General features: G+C 49.6%; 1 protein-coding gene across 1 annotated transcript in view; it reads right to left on the bottom strand.

The window, feature by feature from the left end:
• The window catches only part of IGF2BP1 (insulin like growth factor 2 mRNA binding protein 1), a 31,146-nt gene extending 6,343 nt beyond the window's left edge, over positions 1-24,803 (bottom strand). The window contains exons 1-5 of the mRNA XM_069786533.1: positions 24,452-24,803; positions 23,243-23,303; positions 2,695-2,743; positions 2,149-2,200; positions 1,292-1,355 (exon numbers count right to left, since the gene is read on the bottom strand). Coding sequence (XP_069642634.1) covers positions 1,292-1,355; positions 2,149-2,200; positions 2,695-2,743; positions 23,243-23,303; positions 24,452-24,626 — 401 coding nt within the window. The 5' untranslated portion in view covers positions 24,627-24,803. The remainder of the gene's footprint in view (positions 1-1,291; positions 1,356-2,148; positions 2,201-2,694; positions 2,744-23,242; positions 23,304-24,451) is intronic.
• Positions 24,804-25,343: the final 540 nt, after the last annotated feature.

Here is a 25,343-nt window from a genome sequence, read left to right as displayed (position 1 = left end):
GATGGGGCTGGCAGCAAGAGCAAAGCAACAGCTTTGGCCACCGCTCTCCACAGCTCCTTCAAACCTCCCCAGCTTTCTGCGGAGACAACCCAAACTGCAGCTCTCCAGAAAGTGGTCAGTGACTCAACTCTTGCAAAAAAAAATAACAAAACAAAACCCAAAAAACCCTAAAACTGGCCGAACAGAGACTTTCCCTGCTAGCAGCCTCATCCCTGCAGGATGCAAAGGGACCAGAGAAAGATGCTCAATGAAGCCCACGCATTCCCAGAGGAGGAAAAAGCAGGGGAGAAGGGCTGCAGATCTGAGAGCAAAACTACTTGCACAAAATTCTTTTGCTCAGTGGTAAAAGAAACTCAAAATATTTCACTTTATGGGGTGCATAACGCAGGGTTGGTGCGGATGGACAAGGGACGGGAGGACAAACCAGGAGCGTTCCCCTTGCTGGGCTCCACGGCCAGACCCTGCCCTGTGTTATTACAGAAAGTAAAACGAGACAGCGGTTCCCCCGTGAAGGTTTGCTGCGGCCGCACATGCAACCACAGCAAAGTTGGGTTTGACAGCTGAAGTATTATCGGCCGGGCGGCCCTTTGGAATCCGGCGCTTTGGCAGAGTGACCGCAGGGGATGTCCCCGGGGATGGTGGCGTGGCCGCAGTGGCCACATTTGACACGTTCCCACCTTGGTGACAGAAACCTTCCCGGATAAAAACCTATGAATCAATCCCCACGCTCCTCCAGGCTGCTCTCCAAGGAAAGCGCTGATCCTGTCCCTTTCCAAAGCCTTTTGACGGGGCAAAAGGAAAAAGAAATAAACAGTGATGAAAACCCAATTAATTTTCCATTTGCATTTAGTGCAAAGTCTGATCTTCCCTGGGCAGGATGGAGAAGGGAGTTGCAAGTCTCTCAATGACACGGCCATCAGCCAGAAAGGACACGTGCTGCCTGACGCCTACCAGCTCCTATGATATTTGATCTCATTATTACTTTTTCTGGAGACCTTACTCCCGAAATCATGCAAATACAAGAAAATCTCCACTTTTCCTTGAGCAAAAAGTTAGGTTTTTACTCTGTGAACTGCCGGGAAAAGCCTAAAAACTTAAACGTCCATCTGAAGGTGAAGGAAAAGAAATCAGAGCTTGGGGAGGGTGTCCTCAAAGACTTGCTGCATTTTTATCCAAAATTCAGGAATTCTGAGGTCATCTGACTCAAATCCTGTTTTCTGCAAGCGGGGAAGGGGCCGGAGCCGCAGCAGGGAGGACAGCCCGAGCTGCCGGGGGTCCACAGGACACTCACTGCCTGGTCTGCTCCCGGTTGGCGTAGGTGACGTTGACAACGGCCGTCTCGCTGTCCGTGTTCACTGAGAGCAAACGAAGCAGAAATTAGAGAGGCAGCACGAGTGCCTCAGACCAAAGATCCCCCCAAAAAGCTGAGAGACCCCCTCAGACAAGTCCCTGCTCAGATGAGTCCCCTCCGGGGCTTCCCAGGGATTTGTAAGCATTTTTCTCCTGCAAGGGAGAAGAGTGTCCGAGGGCTCAGGCCACGCTGGGACTCATCCCGGGCAGCACAGTCCCTCCTGCCTTATTTAAAGGATCCCTATATGCCATCGTGCTCTGCACCAAACCCAACTCCATCCTGCCATCCCTCGCCAGAGCCCGGGGACGGTCCCAGGAGCTCCTCTGAGCCCTCCTTTCCATTTCTAGGAGGGTTATGGTAACTCTACTCTCATTAAACATCCCGGGGGCAATATTAAACCTCCTGTCTCAACTGATCACCATCAGAGGCTGAGACAAAATCTGCCAAGCGGAGACAGATAGTCCCCGGCCAGCCTCGGGAGAGCATCCTGCAGCTTCCCCCAAAGCGGCTGCCGGTGGGTACCCACGGGTGCGGTGGGAATGATGCCGACCTGGCACCCGATGCGGGGACACCCACGTGCGCTGCCCAAAGCCACTGCATGGGATTCGTCTTTTAGCAACAGGGAACAATAAAAAAAAAGCCCCAGCGACCGGGCTGAGACCTCTTGACATCTTTAGCTGCGGCTTCTGCTGACAAAGCAAAATCGCATGTCCGTCCTCACCCTCCTCCCCCCGCAAAAATAGCTGGGGCAGAAAATATCTTCAATAACACAAGTTGGCATCTTTTTTCAGTCCTACCTTGCTCGCAGTTTTCTACGGTGCCATACTGGGCTAGCAAACCATCCAGAACCTGGAGAAGGGAGGAAAAAAAAACCACTTTACACTGGGATTGTCAGGACAGACCAGAGAAATACAATCAATCAATAAAGGCAGCTTTCTAGTCATTAAGATTTCACAAGCAATTAGATGAAGGAAGCTCCTGCCTGCCCCAGGACGCTGGACCATGGGACCTCAGAGCCAAATGAGGGGGGGAAAATTGTCGGGGAAAAGTCCCAGCAGCCAGCAGGAAGAAAGGATCCATTTTGTTCCTTATACAATAGATAAATCATATAACCCTGTTATTAATGTGGATTTTTGTTGGTGTGGCTTACGTTGCTTCTACCGCTTGAATTTACTCCTGTAACAGAAGAGGAATAACCTACGTGGACACAAAAGTCTAGTATAATTAGACCCAATTAATAACAAAGAAAAGGATAAATCAATTTTAACCCCAAGTACAGAAACTGGGGAGGGGGGGGATTAGTCCTTAAATCTGATCTACCCTTCTCCGCTTGCTCCTCTTACCTCCCATCGCAGCTGGGGTGGGATGTTTCGGATTTGAATTTTCCGGCTCCTGAAATAAATGAAAAGCGATTAAAAAGCAAATTCGGTGTCCAAAACACTGCCGTCTTGCATTGAACTGTTGCACGTTGATGTATCTAATCAAGCTTTGCATTTCCATACGCTATCAGGGTTTCTGATGGCTTTTGGCTAATTACACCCAGCCTGGTTGGTGCTGGATTTACGCTGGGAGCTTCACCAAGAACAAGATGCCAAAATCCCCCCAAGCCTTTGGCACTGGTTGGAGCCCTAACGCAGGCACGGCTGGAAAGGCAGACGCTTTTGCCAGATTAAATAGAAGGATTCAAAAGCAAAAAGGGAGCCGTGTGTTCATGTAACCTGCCCTCCTGCACTGGAGGCACGAAGAGACAACCCTTGGGATGCCACCAACCGCTGGCGGGAGCTCCCGGAGCATCACTGCCTCATCCAAAAACCCGGCTAAATATTAACCGGGGAGATCAAGGCATGGGCATCCCAGCTCCACCAACCGAGATGGTCTCAGGCTACTTCTCCACTCACATTTTTGGCTCTTCCTAACCTTACTTTTCCCAAAATAGAAACTCTTTTTTTAATTCCGATGCCAAATTTGCCCCGGGGGTGCTGTCCCCCCCCATCCCACCCCTCGCTGTGCAGCTGCTGCAGACAGCTGAGAGCAGCCGTGGGCTCGGCCGGCAGCTCCGGCACTGGCACACAACCACACTGCCGGGGCTGCCGGCACCCCGACATGCAGCCAGACCCCCCAAGATCCCCCACCTAAAGGCAATGACACCTTTAGGTGCCCAAGGCTTTGAAGGACACAGCTTTGTGGGTGCAACCCACATGCAAATGGTGCCAAACCCCCACAGGTGGCTGGTCCCCCCCATTCGCCTCTGTTTTTCAGGAATAACCAAACTCACTGAATTTTAAGATGCCTAAAGAAAAGGAAAATAAATGCCGCAACCGTGGCAGGCAGCTCAGCACTAAATCGGGTAAATATCCTTGGACCGGCTCATCACAGACCCAGGCTTCAAATTCAAAGTATTTGTGAATGCATGAAATAATCCAAAAAAGGAGAGAAAATGAGATTCCAGATCCTTATCTTCTAATTACACAACTTCAGAAGGTGGCTCAGCTCATTTGTCAATGAGAAGAAATCATCTCGGCATGAAATGGCCCAAAGCCATCGGTATGATTTAGCCACACAGGTAAGCATTCCTCCTCTGCCCCTTCATCCTGCAAGGTAAAAGCAGCTGCCTCGAGCATCCCCTCTGATCCGTGCTGCTGATGCAAACCCCCACACATCAAAATTCCCAAAAGAGCTGGCCTGGTTTGGGTGGTTTCAAACAAAACCAGAACTGATGTTTCCCAAAGTCACCAAAGATTTCCCAAAGATTCAGACCGGAGGAATGGGATGGCCAGATTTGGGGCTGCTGTCCCATCTGAAAGTCAAAATGAAGCACAAAAAAATACGATTTTCAGAGCTCCTGCCAGCTCAGCTACCGGGAAGGCTCCGAAACACCAAATTTTGTCACTACTACAGATGCAAGCCAGGTGGATGAGGAAAAAGAAACCAACCCAACCCTTAAAATCACAGCATGTTGTGGGGGCCTGCAGGAAGCAAAGTAGGGGGAGCAAGCTCTGAAACCAGATCTCTCGTTTACATGCTAATCCACATCCCAAAATGAATGGGAGAGAGATTAAGAAATTCAGAATGCGAAGAATGTCACAGTCCAGGGAGGGTCAAAAGGATTTGAAGTGATAGAGGAAACCCCGTAGGTCTCCCACCGCCCACCCCTGCCACGGAAACTTGTCCAGATAGCTACAAGCATCTGCACGGGCAGAGCATGTGTTCTGCACATACGTGACCAGAATCGAATGTGCTACGGAGAGAAAAGAGCCATTTATGTCCTCACACCGTAATTCTGCTGGTGGCATCTAATTTTCTCTCCCCACCCCACCCCCCAAAAAAAAATTTAATTAAAATAAGAATCGGATCTCCTTTTCTGAGCTTGCTGGAGCGCCTGCCCAGGCAGAGCATCGCCTGCATCCGTGCTGGCTGGGCAAGGCGAAGGGGCTGCTCTGCGCCTCACCGGGGCCACTGTGCTTTTATTAATATGTTAATTAACCAAAAATTCCTCCCATCGCGACCACGCCACCGGGATTATTTGCCGCTCCTAACAGCCTCCATCACTGACGGATATTAAAACCCTACGAGGCCACGCTTGGAGGGAGAGATGGGTCTTTTATCAGCCCAGCCAGGTGAGCTGCGCAAAGCAGAGCAAGATCCCGCAAAATCCCAGGATAAGCCGGCATCCCGAATACTCGACTCCTGGCCCATCTCCACCGGTGCCCATCCTGCCCCAGGGAGGGCAGAATCAGGGCCGCATCCATCACCCTTCACTGAGGACTGGCTCGACATGGAATTGTCCCACAGCGGGTGGAAACCTCCCCTTCCGATGAACAGCTCTTGCTCGAATCCGGCTCCGTCCGAGCACTCAGCAGCAGCTGTGGTTAGAATTACAGAGGAAGTCATGAATAAATAAACCCCGTTATTTGCTTTGCTAGAAGCAGGTCCTGCTGTATTTAAATCCTCATCGCGAAATGCCGCTCTTCACGCCACCGAACGCGACAGCCCGGTTCTGCCCGCTCCCACCTCCACGCCGAGCAGAGCTCGACTCCAAATAAATAATTCCGCGAGACTGCGATTCCCCGGCTTTTTGTTCACAATGTGCCAAAAGCAGGAGCTCCTCCCTCCCGTGCCGCTGAAGGGCTCTCGCAACCTCCGCTCGCCCGACCTCGGCTGCCAGCCAGGACCGGTGCTCGTGCCCCTCGGACCAGCCCCAGCATCTCCAGCCCGCGGGAGAAGGCGAGAGCTGTGCCGGACACTGCTCGTCTTATGCCGAAGGCAAGAGCCTCCCAGATCCTTGGGATGAGCCGGAGCAGACCGATCGACCTGGTAAATAAATGTCTATTTGCAAATCTGGCCAGTTCCTGTGCATGCTGGTGGCTTTTTTTTTATTAAAAAAAAAATAAATTAAAAAAAAGGGGGAGCAAAGAGGAGGGTGAACAACTGCAGGGCTGTAAGGGGAGAGGAACGGTGAGTCCCAGGGATGGATCCCGGCGTTGCCCTCCTCCTGCTCCACGCCGACGGTGCTATTTGTGATAATGGGATTTTAGCATCCCACTACGTCCATCCTTCAGCCCTCGAAAACCTGCCAAAGTGCCTGGCAGCCCCATGCAGAACTGCTGGCTCTCCTGTAGAGCCAGGAGTCAAAGTGAGACATTTGAAATCTCTTGATGCTCTCAGAAAACCCTCCCTGACTGTGGGTTGGGCTCGCTGGGAAAAAAAAAAACCAAAACCACCCACCCTGATGCAACCGGACTGCAACAGGAGGCTGTGATGGGACCCACATCACGGAGCCACACCACAGATGAGCATCTTGGGTCAGTCCTTCATTACCCCCAAGCACTGGAAGCACCAAGATCTGCTCCATCAAAGGCTTTCCTCGGGTTTTCCTTCAACCAGCTCTTTAAAGAGCTCAACACACCAACAGGTTAAACCTTACTGGGGAGGAAAAGCAAAGAGACAGAGAAAAGTGTCGTGGAGCAACCTGGAATGTCCACGTACCATGGAGACAGCTCGCCCTCTCACACTGTGCCCATCAATACCGCGTGGGTTAAACCCAAAGTGCACCGGGAGGGACCTCTTCTCCAAAAGGGAGAAACTGAGGATAAACCAGGAGAAAGTGGCAGCAAAGGAAAGCCCTGTTCACTCAGAAAACACCCGCTGCCGGTCAGCCAGACAGCCTCGGAGCCAGCTGGAAACCACTCCGTGTCCCTGACGCACCCAGAGCCCTCCCAGCCCGCACGGCATCGCCGGCTCTCGGTGCCGCGTCGGCAGCCGCATCCTGGGAGCCGCGCACCCTCGGGTCCCCACGGCACATCGGCAGCACGAACAGACCGGTACCCGCGGCAACCTTCGCAGAAAATCCTGATCACCCAGGGAGGCAGAATCGTCGTTAAGAATCCCAAATTAGGTTTGGGATTTTTTTTTTTTTGTTTGGTTTTTAGTTTTTAAATCTCGCTGGGAAACATCCAAGCACAGATTCAGCCATCAGGATCCCCCTTCTCTCATCCCTGGATGCATCCCCAGAGATCGCCTTCCAAAGGGTGGCCAGAGCCTCCCACTTAATTAAGAATCTGCTGGTAATTCCCCGGAGTGGACTGGCACGGTGGCGGCAGTGGCAGGGACCCAAGAAAGGCGCACTAGCTAGTTAGGAGCAGGCAGCCTGGCCGGGGGCCAGCGGGAGGCTGGGGCTGGCCGTCGCGAGCCAAAGGCAATGGCAAAGCAGCACCGGCACAGCCCAGCCTCGTTCGAGGGTTCCCCTTCCCTTTCGCACGAACCCCGCGCGGCGTTTTCGAGGCAACGCTTTGGACTGGGGGACAGAGCCAATTCCCGCTGCATCACCAGTATGGGTGCAGCCCTGCCTCCGGTGAGGAGCCCAAGCGAGACTTGCTATCACCTCCTCCCGATACGGTTTTGGCCACAGGTCCCAGCTGAGATGAGAGCTGCTCTTTCCCAGCGCAAAAAGCTGGAGAGACGTTCGGAGAGGAGCATTGCCGCAGCCACTGAGCAGGTTGGCAGCGGAGCTCGGGATAAAACCTCTGTCTCTCCATCGCACCCCGCGGATGTGCCTCTTTCCCTTGCCCTGCAGCACACGGAGCCTCACGGAGCAGGCAGGGGCTCGCCGATGGACTGGGATTATTTTGCCAAAGGGATTTGTCCCCAAGCATCACCTGTGCTGGCAGCGCGGAGGCAGCTGGAGGGATCGGCGCGGTGGGCGCAGGAAGGAGTACGGAAGGTGCGGGATGCTCAGGTTACCCCGGCAATTGCCTTCCGAGCGTTTAGCCCCAAACAACATTCCCTGCCATCCGCAGGGACCAGACACTCACAACCGCCCATGTTACTGCCGCATGATGCTCTACGAGGCTCATCTTTAGGGAACACCAACAATCTCCATGCACACGGGTGACCCCAATGAGGGAAACGGCCCCACGGCATGGCTATCTCCAGCACAGCCAGCCCCACAGATTTCCTTCCTCTTCCCTCACTGGTCCAGTTTTAGTCAGGACAACTTGATTTCTCTTTAGCCCCAAAGCAAAGGGCTGATTTAGTGAACATCTGCTAGAGGAAGGGCCAACCCCGAGCACGCCGGCAGGAGCTGCTGGTCCTCTGTCCCCCATCGCTCTGCATTAGGGCGTCAGCAATAGCTCTGCAGTCACCCCGGAGCCGCACACACACCAGACACGCTTTCCGTGGGACGTTGGCTACAGCATCACCCTTACATCCAATAGCTCCTGAACCTTCTCCGTCCTCCACCATGTATTTGGCAAAGCAGAGGTGACTAATGGCACCAAGACGCCGAAGGACCAAGCTCTGGGCTCTCCCCGACCCCAAGCACCGACCCCATCCTGGCCATCTCCTACCGAAACCATTTAGGCAGCTCCTCGGGGCAGGAGGAGGACAGCCAAAGCCGGAGACATGGGGGGACCTACTAGAACTGAACAACATTAATGATGGCTTTTCAATCAAATGCAAATGTTATGCAAATTTGGGGGCTGAAAACACAGTGCATCCCTGATTCAATTAACAGCATTTCATTTATCTAGTTAGGCTTTGATTCAGGAAAGCACTTAATCCTGTGCTTAATGTGTTGTTGTTGTTGTTGTTTTTTAATGTTTTAAACATTTTTAAATAGGAAAATGTGGTTGCTAAGACACAAACGTTGCCAGGGGGACTCAGAGAAAAGTTGTAGCAGAAATAACTTGCTTTTCCTTTACAAACTGATAGGCTTCCAATTTGCCAGCATCTCCGCAAAGCAGGAATATTATCCCTAAACATTGACAAGGCAACAAAAGCAGAAAAAAAGGAGGTACCTGCTGGAAGCCCACAGCAGATCCCTACCACACCTCTGAGCACAACCCAACACCGTCCGTCTGCTCGGACGGGATCTGCCTCCAGGCTTTACCCACTTCACCTGTGATTCACCATCTTTTGCGTTGCCCCATGTGCCGGTGGGTTGTTGTACTATTAAACCCACTGACACACGAACATCCCAGCAGGACCAGACACGCGAGGTCCTCGCTGGAAGCGCTCACACACTGGCAAGGCAGGAAAAAAACCCCACATACCGAATTCACCGGATGATGCTCAACCAAAGCCAGCTATCCTAATTCCCTCCCTTCAAATGCAGCATTACTAAGGTTTGAGTCATACTTAAGCGGAGACAGATATTTGAATTTGTTTCTGAATCCAGACCTCCTGACCCAGTTCCTCACAGAGGCGCAGCAGGTCCAGGCTGAACTTTTGGAGCCTTCGTGGTTTGGAAGAAAAACCTCAATGTGGGAATGGGGAGGAACCATGGAAAAGTCTTCCCCTGAGTTTGCAAAGAGCCTAAACCCAGAGCTCTGAGATTTGGAGGCATCGCATTTGTTTTGAGCATTAGCGCTGCAACGTTAAACATCAGGGATATTCAATTTGAGCACATAAGTAAAAAACCACAGATCTGAGCTAGCATTTCCTAAAGGTTGGGGGGTGAGCCCCAAATTAAGGGCATTTTTTTTACAACACTGAATTTTTCTGCCAGAGTTAAGGTCATCACTGCCCTCTCCTGGCCATGCTGCTCCCCATCACCAGTCCCCCCACCACAGCATTGCCCAGGCCCCCTGTACCCATCTTGTGCCCCTTGCTTCAAAGCCTGGCTTCACCGCTGAAGCTGCTGATTGAGGTAGATTTGGACTACAACCTGGGCTGTGATATGGGGCAGGTTAGGTATAGTCCCATGGAGCGTGAAAAAAAAGTAGGAGAACCCCATCCAAAAGCCCCCAGATGTGCTACAGTTGAGCAGAATCTAGGAGGGGTGGAATGCGAAAGGAGAAGAGCATCCCTTTTCTTGTCCTGAAAAGGGACCCAGCTTGCAGCCTGCCTAGGAAACACTGATTTAAACAATGATTTTTCCGTATCTCCCATAAAGAAAAAGCACAGGTCTCCCAGAGAACCACCCCCTGCCTCCAAAACGCCTCCTCTCACCGGACCTCAACTTAATGTCATCAGTGCAACAAGCTCTTAAACTCTAACACCCTTTCTTCTAAAAGCATCTTGTGTTATTTTGAGCTGCTGCCCTCTTTCCTTGCAACCCCACTGACCTGCTTGCCCTCCTATCTCAAATCTTCACGAAGAAACAACTTCTCTATAACCACACACCAGTGAAAAGCCTCCACGGCCAGTGGTTGCCATTCACTGGGGGACCTGGCCAAGGCAAGAGAGGAGTCCCAGCTGCGCCTGTGCGACGGCAAAGCCAGAGCTGCAGGGTGGCTGATGGGAAAGAGATTTGGGGGTGGAATAAAAGGAAGAGGAGGTTGAGAAAGAAATATGCAAATATGTATAATGACAAGATTAAAGCAGCAGTAGCAGAAAGAAAGGCAGAGAGAAAACCGGGCTCATCCCTTGAAGAGAAACAATCCAAGAGGAGATCAGGCCAAGCCAACAAAGGCATTTGGCTTCTTGCAGTTGGAGGGACACAGAAGTGAACCAGCCATGGGATTTCAGAGAAACACATCATCTACGCAAGAGTCTCATACGGACCCACTCGCCTTGGCTAGCAGTTATCTCTGGCAAGCAAGCACAACGTGATTAATCCTTTCCATCAATCATCTCAGCAACCAGAATTTGATCTTGGGCTAATAAATCTGTCTAATTGGTTTCTCCCCATTAGCTCTTTTTCGGAACCGCTTTGTATGCGGAGAATCACACCTAATAATTGATGAGATTTTTTTTCAGGAAGCTGCCAAGAATGAGTTGTCCATGAGCATCCCTTTGAAAGCCTCAGAGAACTCATTCCTGTTTTTAGAAGAGCTGCTGCATTTCAGGTGCAGAGGGAAGGGACTGGTTGCTGCCCAGAGCCCAGAAAAACACTCTGTCTTATATCCCCTCCTCTATTAAACTGCTGTTCTGCCTTTCCACTCCTCATTTTTCCCACTGATCCCACGTAGATGGTGCTGGCATGGAGCACACGCCACGTCCACCCAGCTAAGTGCCAACCTCTGAGAGGAGCCAATACCTCGGTGCTTCAAAAGATGCAGGAAATCGCAAAGAAATCTCAAAAACCCTTATCTTCAACTTGCCCAGAGGAAGCCTCTAGTCATCCTCCAGACTTCTGCAGTTAGTCCTTGCCAAAGTCAATACATCAAATATCTGTGGACAGGACAAGTTTAACAGTAAGTAATAGAGAGGAAAGATGGATGAGTTTTATACAATGCATCCATTTTGCATTATCTTGCCATTCCAATTTGCTGGCGAGTTGCCACGTATCGAAAGGCTCTTTCTGATGCTCTGAACATGCCCCAAAGCCAAGCCCAGCTAAACTCGGTGGGTTCCCACAGCCAGCAATCCAACCCCAAATCTCAGCAGGACACGCTGCATCTGACAAATGGGTGGCAGGTAACACACCAGTTCCCTCCCAGCCAGCTCCGGCCACGGGGCAGCTCGGTCCCACTGCGACCCAACAGCCAGCAAGACACATTGAGGAATTTTCTTCCCTTAAGAAAAATCTAAAATTTCAATTCTCAAACTGCCCTTAATTAAATCTGACCCCCAAGCTGGCACTGGCTGGACTACAAACACGCCAAAAAATGTGATGTTTAAAGGCAAATTTTCTTGCAGACTGTTACACGTGGAGGGGTGGCAGAAGTGGGACTCGTTCCTCACCCCATCTTTTACCCATGGACCTCAAAGCACTTCCAAGACCATCACTTCAGAGCACAGCACAACGCAACAAACTCTAAGGTAACTGGGCAAGGGAGCACGCAGCATCATCTGCGTGTCCTCAAAGTGTCGAAGGGAGCACTGCTAACTCCGCACGGCTATTAGCTTCCCTCTGTCCCTGACGCCGATATAAAAACCTGAATAAAAGCATACACGAGATAAAGCATATTCTGCATTTTGGCGCATTCTGCACATTTCCGAGCATCTCCCTTCACCCACCGGAGCTGACTTTGAATAGAAAAGGTTCTAAGCGTGGATTCTCACTCAGCCACCGATACAGGAGATGTCTCAGTCCACCAGGTCTCCTGCCATCCTCCCCCAAAGCCGACAATGCACAAAATAAGAGCTCAGATGACGTGAAACCCACAGCATGGCTACACCGACTCCCGCCCTTCGTTACTGCCTTCGTTAGGGTGCTGGGAATGGGGTTTCAGCAGGCAGCTGGGTGCCACCCATCAACCTCCCATCCACTTCTCCTTGCCACGAGAGGGCACCTCTGTCCTCCTTCAGCGCCCAAGACACAGTTCTAACTGGTTTCCAGTGGTTCTTGATGGTGCTATGCGCTTGGGGATGCTTTGAGATGAGTTCAGGCTTGGCAAAGCAGCCAAGTGAAGCTTCGGGCAGGTCCCACGCAGCCGGCGTCAGCGAGAACCCCAAACCCTGTCAGCACATGCTCTCGGGTGGGTCTTAGACTGCTCTAATTTCTCAATAATTAAGCATCATTACCAGGTTGATTGACAGGTGTCACTCAGATATGTTTCATAAAATTTTGCCTACAGAAAGTGGCCGGGGACATCTTTTTATTCTGTATTTCCAGCCCCTCCAGGCAGCGGGGCATTGGTCTCTTACTGGAGACCTTACAAACCCCAAGGGCTCAGAGCGCTTTGAGCAGGGGAAATAAGGACGGACTCGTTAAAGCTGAGGGGAGCTGCAAGGATTCAGGGCCCTGACAACTTCAGATGCACAAGCCCTTGCCAGCGCAAGAAAAGAAGAGGAAACAAAACCGCTTGTGACTTCTGAGGGTTTCTCTGATCAAGGTCTGTGTTGGCAGGAGGAGGAGGAGGACGACGACGAGGCAGCACGGGGACTGGTGGCGTTGAAAGCTGCTCCACTGTGACGTTACAGTGCTGTTATGGTGCCACGGACCCTCGCACCTGGCAGGTACAGATTTGTCAGAAAAGACCGGATCAAAAGTCGATATAAGAGAGTCTCCGTGCAGGGCTCTGTGCCAGTGGCACCCAGCCTGTCTGAAGCCAAATCAGGTTGAACCAGTGCAGCAATTGCACGCAGACAAGCCCTCCGAGATCAAAGCGGACTCATAAAGGGAGAATCCAGAAGTTACGACACAGATTATGCTATCTTCTGAGCTTAACTCAAGGGTGGAGACCCTTTTGCCAAAACTCAAGTTAAAACCCGTGATGCTGTACTCAGACCTGCCAGTCCTCCCAGTTTGGGTGGGGAGGTGGCAGAGGGGGTTTCAGACCTCCAGCAGCCCAGGTTGCGAGCAGCAGGCTTGTCCCCATCGTGTCGGGCACAAATCCCAGCCCAGATCCCAGACAGGACCTCCCAAAAGCCCCTTCCAGCTCTGGCAGCAGCATTGGTGGGTCCAGGCAAGGACAACACAAAGATCTGCTGCAAGTTTGGTGTCGCAGCTGGGGCTGGTAAAGAGAAGAGACTAAGATGAAAAAGTACAACTGAGGCTTTTTTTTTTTTCTTCTTCTTCTTCATTTCCAGCATAAATTTTAAATAGAACCACTGAGGTTCTTCACCAAATCTGGTTGAAGCCAGACTTGCTTTCCTCTTGCATTTCCTCTTCAGAAAGGAAGTGAGGGCAAAGCAAAACTCTTCTAAGGAAATGCGATCTAGCATTTTCATTGAAAAATGAGAAATCAAAAGTTTCTCACGCAGAGCCCACAAAATCACCTTTTGGGGGGCAGAAGGAAAGATGCCAACGAACCCACCTCTGCCAGCCCGACCGAGAAAGCCAGCGGTGCCTGCGCGGATGCGGCCGTGCTCCTCCTCAGGCATCTACTCGGGTTTGGGAGAGGAATAAACCCCCCGGCTGCTTCCTTCATCCCACGGGTACTGGGCCAGCACCAGGGGAGATGTAAAGTTTCCAGATGGAGGAAGACATCCTAACATTTGTTAGTTTGGGGTTGGGTTTTTTTTTAGCAAGGGGGTCGTGAATAAGAGAAGAAAAGGAAAAGGTTGAGGCTCAGGTAGGGCAGGGCAGGAGATGGAAAACAGCAAAGATGGGGCTTTTCTACTCCACTGCCATTCACCTCGTTACAGAGTAAATAGCGGTGCCGAAGCAAAGCCATTTAAAGCCCACTACTACTTTGGCACAGGCAACACGAAAAGCCAACCCAACAAACACACACCAAATAAATTCAATGCACCGTTAGGGAAATCCAGCATAAAGCTGTCTGAATATCTGATCTGGATTTTTTCCTAAGTGAATTCCCCTCAGTCATGTTCGTGCCCTCTCTCCTGTCTGCCTTCCATAAACATTCACATCGCCAAGTTTTACTGGCGCAAACAGCAGCAGAAAGTAGCTTTCAAAGTTGCACGAGCAAGTATTTGGGGAAACTAAATATAAAATTTGCGCTGTGCAAATGTTCATGCCAGGCATGCAGGGGTGTGCAGACAGTAAGGCACAGGAACAATATCACGGGGCGCATAAAGGCTCACCAGGGGAAGCTCTTCATTCAAGCCATAGCTTTTGAAGTCACAAATATTCTCTCCCCCCAATACGTATCACATATAAAAGTCACAGCCACTTTGCGTCTCTGCCATAAGCAAGAAGAGGCTGCAGATGTCAGAGAAATTTGTTGCATTATTAGTTCAGCTGTAACTGAACACTAAACAATGACTATATAAAGTTCATATAAAGTCGTATATTTAGGCTCAAATTCAGCATATGCCTCATTTTACCATTGAGGCAGCCCCATTAACTTCAAAAGGATGGCTCCCCTGTTTAAAAGCACATCTTTAGGAACCTTGTGAATCCGAGCCCAAAAGCACAACATTTATACGAGGTTCTTGGCTTCTCATGAAATTACACCCCGACAAACAACTCCATAAAAAAACCTATAGCAGCCACAAGCTCTTCTTCCACCGAGAAATCACAATTTTCTTTTAGTCTTTGATCAATTTGTTTGTAAATACTTTTATGCCAGAGGCTTGAACCGCAGGAGATCACAAGACATGCATGAGTGTCTTCACAGCAAAGAAAACATATACACTCACATATCTATGTGTGTGTATATATATACACACACATGACTACCCACTCGGGTGATCAAGTCTGCTCGGATGTGACCAGTAACAACCAAGGAATAATTTAGGTAAGATTGATAGTCCTGGTTATAAGGCAGAACCGCAGAGCTCACCCCACCCCAGCAGCATCGCAGGTAAACGCTGCTGCTGCTTGTGATACCTTAATAAAGATAGGTTTTCATTACAGGTAGTTCTCTGCATGCAACACTCTCAGAAGGTCCGAACCCACAGCTTCGGATCGTGCAGGAGTTTAAGCAAAGCCAGTGGTTCGCCGGTGATAAACGCCGGAGAAAAGGTAGAGCTAAAAGGGAGAACGGAGCATCTCGGGCATCACTCCATCCCCACCTCGCCATGAGGCAGCTCTGTGCCCCTTATTCTGCACCTCATCCGCAACTCCCGACCCCTTGTCCACACGCACTCCCAAAATTCCCAGTTTGACAAACCTTTCGCTACGACAAGCACTAAACGCAACGGCTCTCAATGCAGCTGAGAGCTGAAAAGTAGAGGGACAAGTAACTCCTTCGGACCTGCCAGCCTGTGCCCCCCCAGCATCCACCCCCTCCTTTGGGGCAGCAGCCGCCTCCATGGCATCGTGGGGGCACAGGGGCAGGAGCCGGGGGGGGGTCAGTAACTGCTGAAACCTCCCAGGTGTGAGCTGGAGGATCCGAATCTCAAGGAATAAGAAGGAATCCCGACAGTCAGATTTTTCAAGAGCGCTCAGCACATCAGGCGCTAATCGCTTCTGAAAACGGAGCTTTTATTTAGACGCTTAAATGCAAGTTGGAAAAATCTGGCTCCAATTGTGGGTGAAAATCTGGCCCTGAGAGCCTTTTTTTTTTTTATTCTCTTCCCTTTTATTTGGCTCTAGATCACAATTCTCGTGTCTCTTTTACACTCCAGTCCGGGAGGCTGCTCCCCCAGGATCTCCGCTTTTAACCTTGTAAAAAAGGAAACTGCAGCAGGACCTTCATCGGAGTCAAAACTTTCTCCTTTTTGTGCAAATCAATTTCCCTGTAATCTCAAGTGCTGTTTACACGTCGCAATACCCCCGGACCGTGCGGGATTTGCATCTCGCCGCGCGCTGCATGGAGCCCTGCCAGCTCCCAGCGGTTCCTGGTGCACGGGGCTGCTGCTGCTTTTATTATAGGTGGACCGTGTTCATAGCATCTTAAACTCAACCTGGTGGATTACTCTTAAAAAATAAAGCACGGACCTAGTTCTGCTGGGGATGCCCCATGGATTCCAGTTTTGTTTTCTCGAACTGGTTTGCTCCGTACGGACCAGACAATTACAGTAGCCAGAAAAGTGTGAAATTTCAGCTCTGACCATGTCAGGGCTCCCAAGTGTCAGTTACAATAAAATAAATGACCCATTTCCTGATGGATCGCGAGGGCTCCTCCGAGACGGACAGACAGATTTTTTTATGTTTGTTTATTTTCTCTTTTTTTTTTTTTTTTTTTTTTCCCCTGACGGGGAGGCTCCGCTGCCCTGTTCTTTCACATCAGGAGGTGGGAGCGGAGTAGGGATGCTCTTGCCCCTGTGCCGCTGCCCTGGCAGTGCCCTCCTGGCTGTTCCCATCCCCAAATCCATCCCCACCGATGTCCTCCGCTTCCTCCCCGCCGAGCTTTGCCAGCTCCTGGCCCCTCACCTCCAGCCAGAATCTCAATAAACTGTCCCTCCCGGTTCTTCAGGTTTTATTAGCCTCCTTGGGGAAGCTCCCATGCAGGAGCTGTAAAAGCTAGCCAGAGCAGGCTCAACCCAAGACAACAGCACAGGCAGGACAAACGGTTTCCCAAAAGCGCTTCCCAATGCACGCAGACCACCCGCGTACCCCAAAGCCTCCACTCTGAAACAGGCACCGGCACCCAAAAGCCGCAGCGATACCAAAAGACAGCACGCTTCGCTTCAGACACTCCTAAAACTAAACTAAACCCCAGGGAAGGGGACAAGAGTCGGGCAGTGTCCCCTACGGGGAGGGCTGGCAGGAGCCAGAAACGGGCTGCAGGACCCCAACCCTCGTGAGACCCTTTCCAGAAAGCTCCATCCATTGCTAACTCTGTCTGGAGGAGAAAACCGAGTGGCTTTCGAATAAAGCCTCGTTTTTTGTTTTAAATCTAGGTACTTAAAACCATGAAGACCGCTCCAGCACCTTCAAGAGCAAGCTATCGACACTGGATATAAACCAATGTGGAACTGGTTTCTGCTCCCCTTCAGCAGGTTACTCCATCAGAAGCAGAAAACGCACGCGGGTTTTAAGAAAACCAGCTTAAAACAACACCTTACATTAACTTTCCCACTGCTTCCCCAGGGCACTACCAACGCACGGGTGGTGTAAAACCTCCAGCCTGCTTTGGTCCGAGACATCTGCCCTCAGCTCAGGGCAGGACTCAGGTGGGGAAGGACCCCCCGAGGTCACCTTGGCCAACCCCAACGTTCCCCCAGCCCGGCCCCTCTGCAGGGACACAGGTCTTGATGCTGCCTGGGTAGAACATCTCACGGTTCACCAAAAAAACCGCGCAAGGACGGGGATGGATGGGCGGACGGAGATGCATGGACACCCTCCCCAGCATCTCTTGCAGAAACAAGGCAAACCCTTCAGCCGAGACCCCTGCAACCCTCCCAGCTCCGCGACTTCCAGGATAAACTTGAAATTTTCAGGTAAACCCCAGCAAAGATTTTTGAGCTCGATTCCCCGCAGGGTTTGCACATTTACTGGTAAAGAGCAGACGACCCGGGAAGGCAGCGGGGCTAAACAACCACACACATCTCTGGAGTGGACAAACCCCCGCCGTGGGTCTGGGCTTTTTGTTTCATAAAATATAGGTTAAGAAAAACTTTCCTGGTGAGCAGACTATTCCCTAACTGCCTCTGCAACGTTTCTCATGCTTCTCCCTGCAGCAGCCAAAAGCCATCCCAAGCGGATGCAGGACATCAGCCCCATCACTGATGCATTTTTCTCCTGTGCAGCTTCTTTTCTTAAATTCTTTAAACTTTGCTGGGCACGTGCATTTTTACCCCCTCCCAGGCACTCAGTGCAGGACCCTCCCAGTTCATTTCCACATTTCAAACTGGCCAGAATAGGAACTTAAAGGTGCACAAAGGCTCAAACCCATCAGTCAGAGAGGAGCCTGGCACCAAGGCACCTTGCAAACTAATTCTTCTGCCGATTCCTCCCCACTATCCCCTGGTTTATTGGGGTCTGTCCAGCAGCTGGGAACCCCTCTCACCCACAAACCCAAAGAGGCAGCTGGTAGTGTCGTTCAGAAATGGAGGACTTCGGAGTGCACATCCTCACTTAAACTTTTAAATGCCTCCAGTCATGGTGAAAATGAGAGTTTTCACCTAAAACTTTTGAAAAGCTCCTCTCTGGTGAAAAAAAAAACAACAAAACAAAACACAAAAAAACCCCAGAAAAGTCTCCAAGACCTCTTTAAAAGAGTTGTTTGGGGTTTTTTTCAGAAGAAACCTGCAAAGTCCACATTTCAGGCTCTTCAATTTTTCTGTTTCCTCCCACTCCCCTCCTTAATTTTTGGGAAGGAGGAGACACCAGCATCCCTACCCATTTGCTTTAGGGTCCCACTTCTCCCCATCAAAACTGTTCTATAAAACCAGTGGCATCATTAAAAGAAGCAGAAAAAACCCCCAAACCACCTTCTGCCTGTATCGAGGGAGGCACCTTCCATTCCTAAATCCAGCAAATCTGGAAGGCAGCAGAAAGGCAGGCGCTGGAGCCAGTGACCCCAGCAGAGGAAAAGGGGCTGGAGATGTTTCCTCCTGCTCCAACCTGGAGCTGCAAACCCTTGGGTCAACCTTAGGCCATCCCAAGGAGCCTGAACTCTCCCCAAAACCCTCCTGGTAATTCTGGAAAACATTAACATCACTGGGGGTTTGGGCTGGGGGGACAGAAATCTCCCTTTCCCCCCCCCCTTTTTTTTCCCCCTTTTTTTTTTTTTTTTAAATTCTGAAAGGTCTCAATTTTCAAAGCGAGTACTTTAACCCCAACTTCCCTTAGCCATATCTCTGTTTGCTTGGTTTTTTTAACCTAAAAGGCAAAGACAGACAGAAATTCAACTGGAGAAGCAGATTCAGTCCTTGCAATTGCCACCAAGGTTCTCCAGGGAACTCAATTTATTCTTTACTTCTGAATTTAAAAATCCTCAAACTCTCAACAAAGGGCATCTCCCCGGAATAGGCTCCATCTTCTATGGGTTCAAAACTTGAAGCTACAAAGTTTACTGTTAAATTGCAATTTCTTGGACGTATTTGCCAGTTACGGCTCCTGCATGGAAAGGGGGAAATAAAGGCATTTTCCTCACTTCAGGCTGTAAATTAGTAAATATATTCTTTCTTCCAGATATGTTAAAATTGATTAAATTATCTCAGTTTTAAACCTCACGGATGAAATTTAGGGACAAATTATTAATGACTAATTTAATGACAATTTATTTCTAGTTTTTCTAGCCGGAAATCACCAAAATGTGTTAATTTTGAAACGACTGCAGTTCTCAGAGGTGTAAAATCAGTAGCAGAGAGCTCTCAGCTCTGAGCTGGGGGCTCACAGAAATAAAGCAAAGAAGAACTCAAGTTTATTACCCTTTTTGGTAATCAAAAAAAGTAGTAACAAACCAAATCCCATTAAACTCGACATCCTCAGAAAGCAGCATTCATCCTGCCTTTCAATTTCCAAGCCCTGCTGTAAACAAGGGTGTTGCTAATTTTTTTTAATGATAATATAAATTGGAAACCAGACCTGTTTTAAGGTGAAGAGAATGGTTTTAAGGCTGGATTAAAAGCATATTTGATCTCAGCATTCAAGACAGTGTCTTTATTTTGCATGGAAAAGAACTACCAAACTTTTTTCAGTTCAATTTTCAGATAATCCAACCACCACGAGGGAGAAAGGCACATTTTTTGGTTAATGCTGACAAACAAAGAAATCGCACTCGCCCTTATCAAAAATTTTAAAATATTTCGTTACGAACAATTAATTGCACAATTATGCACATGCAGAGAGAACATTTCTCTGGTGTGAAAACATTAATTTGAAACAAAGACTAGGAAAAAAGCACCAATTTTAAGATTTCTCCATCCATTCCTATGCACTACGCTAAATCCTCACGTCATTAACAACATTTAATAATTCCCACCTCCGCTCGGGAGCACACAGACCCTCTAAACCTACGAGTTGCTTGTGAATGAGCTCAACTTAAAAATACCCTTTTAGTTTTAAGTCTGTGGGCTGTTATCAACCCAACTGCCTCTTCCCCCCCCAGTTACTTGGTTTCATTCTCTCTGGTCGACTCACTTCCACATTCCTCATATTTGGAATGTCTGCTTGATGGATTCACTTTTTTCCCCCCTCACCCCTCCTCCTCTCTTCATTCATTCATTCTTTCGACCCCATCGACTTTGGGCTTTTCAGCTTCCCAGTTCCAACCCCCCCAAACCAATCCTTCATCTTAAGTAGGAAAACTGAATTATTTGTTTTCCTTAAAAGAATCTTTTCTTTTTTAACCTTCTGAAGAATAAAGCATGCGATAATTTTTAAGATTTTTTTTAAATCCTCTTAAGTTTCTCCAATTTTTTCTATCAGCAAACTTAAAGAAAAAATAACTCCCAAACAGCAACGAGATACTTTAAACAAATCTAAACTAACTTTAAAACTCAGTTTTTTTTAATGAAACGACATATTTATCAACACTGACTTTTCTTTGCAGTCTAATACTTCTAAAGTATTTTGTTAAAATGGTTCCCCATGATCATTAACATAATTTGCAGCTTTAAGTGTGATTTGAAGAATCACTGTAATTAAACAACTCTAACTCAGTTTATCCTTCTTGGGTGTTTTGGTGCAGCAACTACACACACCAATCGCTCTTTCTTGTGCCATATTAACACATTTAGTATTTTTTAATTAATTTTTATGATGGGTTTAGGGACAGCAGAGATTTTCAAGAAGGGAATACACCAGCAGGAAAGATTTATTTACAACACACGATTTTAAGGCACACCTTCATTTCTAAAAACACCCACATCAGTTTTCCTGAGTGTTCCTATTTGCACTTTCAAAGAGAAGAAAACACAACCAAAAAAACCCAACTTTTTGTTGTTTTCTAAATTAGCTAGGAAGCACACCAATGCTCATGACTTGTTTTCCCACATTTCTAAAGGGAAAAAAAAAAAATTAATATCAGGTTGGGGGGGGGGGAGGGGGAGGTTGTTTGGTTTAGATCCCACCAAACCCATCTGATTTTGTCCTCACTGCTCACACTTAATTAACCATTTCCTGTTCTATGTGCCTTTAAACTGGAAAATCCAGTCTTAAAAACAAGCAGAAAGGAAAGAAGAAGAAAAAAGTAAGTCGCCTTTGAGGCACACCCCCCCTCCCCAAAACCATCTCAGCCCTTACCCGAGGGTGGGGGGAGAAGCAAAATCCACCGAATTACCCCCAAAACCTCTTTTGGGGGGGGAACAACCTGCCAAGTTTACAAGCAGCTGCCAAAAAGTTGCCTTTTTCCGACCCAGAAACACAAACTACTTCCCCAAAGTGAGACAAAGTAACCGCAGCCGCTACGAGGGCAGACGGGGACCCCCCCCCAAGACCCCCCCCAAAACCACCCCCCCCCACCCCGCAACGATCAACAGCCAAAGCGGCTCCTGTCGCTTTAAAAGCAGCACCCGGGGGGAGGGGGGGGGGCTCATTTTGCCCCCCCCAGCCCCCCCAAAAAAGGGGTTTAGCAGCTAAATGCAAGGCATAGCACATTTTTAGGAGATCCAGCAGCAACACAAACCAACCTTCCCCCCCCAGCCCCCAACATTTCTTTGAATTAAAGCTGCCAAAGAAATATTCCCATTTTCAGTGAATTTCTCCCTGCGCGCTCTTAGGGGACGAGATCTGCTCCCCCCAACCTATTGATTATCCAACGGCACGACGCAAAAAAATTAATAATAAAGGGGGTTTTTTTGAGTGTCATGATGTTACCCTTCATAAGATAATTTTCTTTCCAATGCCACCCCTTGGCTCATTGAGATTTAAGGCACAGCGAGTCCCCCAGCGCGGGGACTATCGATCACCCCGCCACGAGGAGCTAAAAAATAACTACTGCTAAACAACAAAATCTCAGCTAGGAAATTATTCAACGGATTTAGGGGTTGCCTTTGGGATCAGCCCCCCCTCCGCCATCGTCCCAGGGCTGCAAAGTTTTGGCAAGCCCCTCGAAGCGAGGAGAAAAGGGGGTGGGGGGGTGACCCCCCAAAAATGGGTTCCCACCGTTCAACCGACAGCAGGGAGGGGGTTTCGTCAAGGGACGAAGGAATTTGGGAGAGTTTGGGGAGGAAGAGTTGGCTTCGCCTCCTCCCTCCGCGCCTGGGCGTTGAAGTAACCGCCTCGTCACGTGGCCGACGCGGGTTTCGGGCTGCGCGATCCAACGTGGACTATTTGGGGTTGGGGACTAACTCGCCCTCAACCCAAGAGGCCTCTCCTTGAGCTGGGGAGGGGGTTTTTAGGGAAAAGGGGGGGGTGTGTCTCTGTAAAAAAAAAAAAAAAAATTAAATAATTAAAAATTACTCTATATTTCATCTATAACCCCCCAACTGGGGGCTGGGGAACGCGGTGGCCGGGGTTGCTCCGGCGTCCTGCACGCCAACCCAGCGCGCAACAACAAAGGGCCAAGAAGATGGAGAGGGCCGGGCTGGGTAAGGCCGGCGGCAGCGGGCGAAGCCGCTTAGCAGGTAGCTGGAAACAGGCGAAAAAAAAAAAAAAAAGGCAGTTCTTGCCCCAAAATAAAAGTTGCCGGTGGGTAGGAGGGTAGGCCAGCGCCCCGCGCTCGCCGGGTTTTAAATCCCTCCCCGGCATGGCACGGTGAGATCAGCTCCATGTTGGTTTGTTGTTTTTTTTTGTTGTTGTTGTTGGGGGTTTTTTTTCTTTTCTTTAAGTCCTCACCATCGAATCCCAACAAATTTCACCTCTTTTTTGTTTTAATTTTCTTTGTTTTGTTTTTTTTCTTTTTTTTTCATTTTACGGTTCTCTTGGAAAACAAAAGATTTTGCCCATTTCGCAGCAGAGGAGCCGAGCGAGGCTGGGAAATTCTTCCAGTGCCACAAGTTTGAAAATCCCAACCCAAAATGCCTCAGCCATCCATCACCTTGGATAATTGTTTAACCATTTCTTTTAAAAAACCAAAAAAACCCCCAACTTGCTCACAGAGAAAGTTTTCTTTTAAAAAAAAAAGAAAGAAATTAAACATTGATCCTCAAAACTGCCTCTCACCTCGCTGGGGACGTATCTAAAGCCAAATCACCAACATCTCTAATTTTACATGCACATATTTGGGTATAATTTTTTGCCTCCTTTATCTTAGGTTAATCTTTTTTCCCCCAACAGAAATTAGAAAAAAAAAATTAAAAAAAGAAATTAAAACACTGTATTACCTTTGCTTTTTAGGTACTGAATGTTCAATCTCTAGCTGTTTTCCATGAAGCTCCACTTTCCCTAAAAACAAAATGTGTCTGTTTTTTAAAATCTGGGTGGAGTGGTCAAAAAGCTTTGGATAACATACTATCACGTGAAACCTCACAATTTAATTCAAATTACGACGAACTACGCACAAATACATTTTCCGATTCCTTTACAAGTGCATTTTATTAAATATAAGACTGGCTTCAAATGGGAAGCGGTGGGAGGGAGTGGTGAGTTAGCTGTCTGGACAATGTTCCTTAGGAATATTTAATTCCTTAGTTCATCCTGCTTTGAGCGAAAGAAAATGAGGAATAATATTTGGAGACCCATTCTTCGCCTTTATTTAATTCCACCTTGTTTAATCCCTGCAAGAAGTCCTTCGGGCGGATTTCTTCCCCCCCCATTAAAAGGCTCAAAAATTGTAACTCCATGGCAGAAATGGATTTCTCTTGGAAAATGGAGTGGGTTTCTTTGCTGCTGGGTTATTATGATGAATTTGGGGGGGGGCTGGAGGGGGGGGGGAAGAGGGGAAGAGCCCGGCGGGAGGAGCCCAGCCCGAGAGGGGGAAGGAAAAAAAAAAAAAAGAAAAAATTTTAAAAATTCAAATATTTTTCAAATTCTCTGCTTCCCGGGGAGCTTTTTTTTTTTTTTTTTTTTTCCTCTCCCTGCGAGCAGCATGGCGACCTTCGCGCTACTCCACACATCACATGCCCCAGGAAACCCAGTTTCAAATCAAAATGGCCAAAGTCCCAACCCACCCCCCACCCCCCATCCCACTACCACGACGGGACCCCCGCACACAGCCCCGCCGGGGCGGCCGCCGGGATTAAGGGGGGGGGGGCGCAAAGATTTGGGTGGGGGGCAACCCCCGGAGGGGGTGGGGGGGGTGTGGGGCTGTTGTTTCTCTCATTTTCTCCCTCCCCAACACCACCACCATGCTGCTGAGGGGGTTTTTTGGGGGGGGGGCAGGGAGGGAAAGGGGGTTCACCACAGCGCCCGCTGAGGCGAGCCCCGACGGGGCGGGAAAGGGGGTGAAGGGGGGGGGGGGGCTGTTTTTGGGGGGGGGGGGCTTTGAGCGCCGAGACGGGGTGAAGAGGAAGACGGAGGGGGTGCTTAGCCCTCGGGGAAGAGGAAGAGGAGGAAGAAGGAGGGAAGAAGGGAGAGAAGGGGGGGGGGCTTACCCGAAAAAGTTTCGATGGCTTTCATGGCCCACTGCTCGTCGGGGCAGTCCACAAAGGCATACCCGGACTTGACGAGGAACTGCCCGCTGAAGGAGATCTTGTGGTCGTTGAAGACTTTCTCCAAGTCGGCCGGAGTCACGTTCTCGTTTAGGTTCCCGATGTATAGCTTGTTCATGGTGGCGGTGGTGGTGGTGGTGGTAGTGGGAAGGAGGGGGGGGGAGCGCCGGGGCTCGGAGCGCGGCTCCCGGGGGGGCTCCACCGTGCGCCCGCACCGTCGGGCTCCGGCCGCGCTCTACCACCCCACAGCCGACCCTGGGGGGCTTTTTAGGGTTGATTTTTTTTTTTCCTCCTTTTTTTTTCTTTTTTTTTTAAACCCCCCTCTTTTTATTTTTTTTTTCCGGCCTTTTCTCGGCGGATTTTTTTTTTTTCCCTTTGGAAAAGGGGAAAAAGGGGGGACGGGGGGGAAAAAAAAAAAAAATTGGGGAGGGAAGGAGGGAAAGGGGGGGGGGTTCTTAGGGGAGGGGGCGGCTCTGGTGGCGCCGGGTAGGGGGGCGGTGGCGCCGGTTTTAGCGGGGGGCCCCCCCCCCGGTAGTCGGTAAGAGTGGGGCACTGGAAGTGTCACCGGACGCCTCTTAGGGCAGGCGGGCACCGCCTCTAAATAAAACCCGACCTGGAAAAATGAGTGAAAATGTTTGCTGGAGGAAGCCACGTGGTGATGCGGGAGGGCCCGGCCCCCCGGGGGGGAGGGGCCGCGAGAGGAGGAGGAGGAGGAGGGGGGGGAGAAGAAGAAAAGGGGGGGGGGGCACTTATTTATTTATTTTAATTTAAATACTACGGGATTTACCTCCGCGCGCAGCCCGCTTGCTGAGGAGGAGTGTTCATCTCCCCCCAC

This window comes from Haliaeetus albicilla, chromosome 7 (genome assembly GCF_947461875.1).
Source record: "Haliaeetus albicilla chromosome 7, bHalAlb1.1, whole genome shotgun sequence".
In the NCBI taxonomy this organism is placed as follows: Eukaryota; Metazoa; Chordata; class Aves; order Accipitriformes; family Accipitridae; genus Haliaeetus; species Haliaeetus albicilla.
Note: the sequence above shows the minus strand (reverse complement) of the source record. Positions and strands in the feature narration are given on the sequence as shown.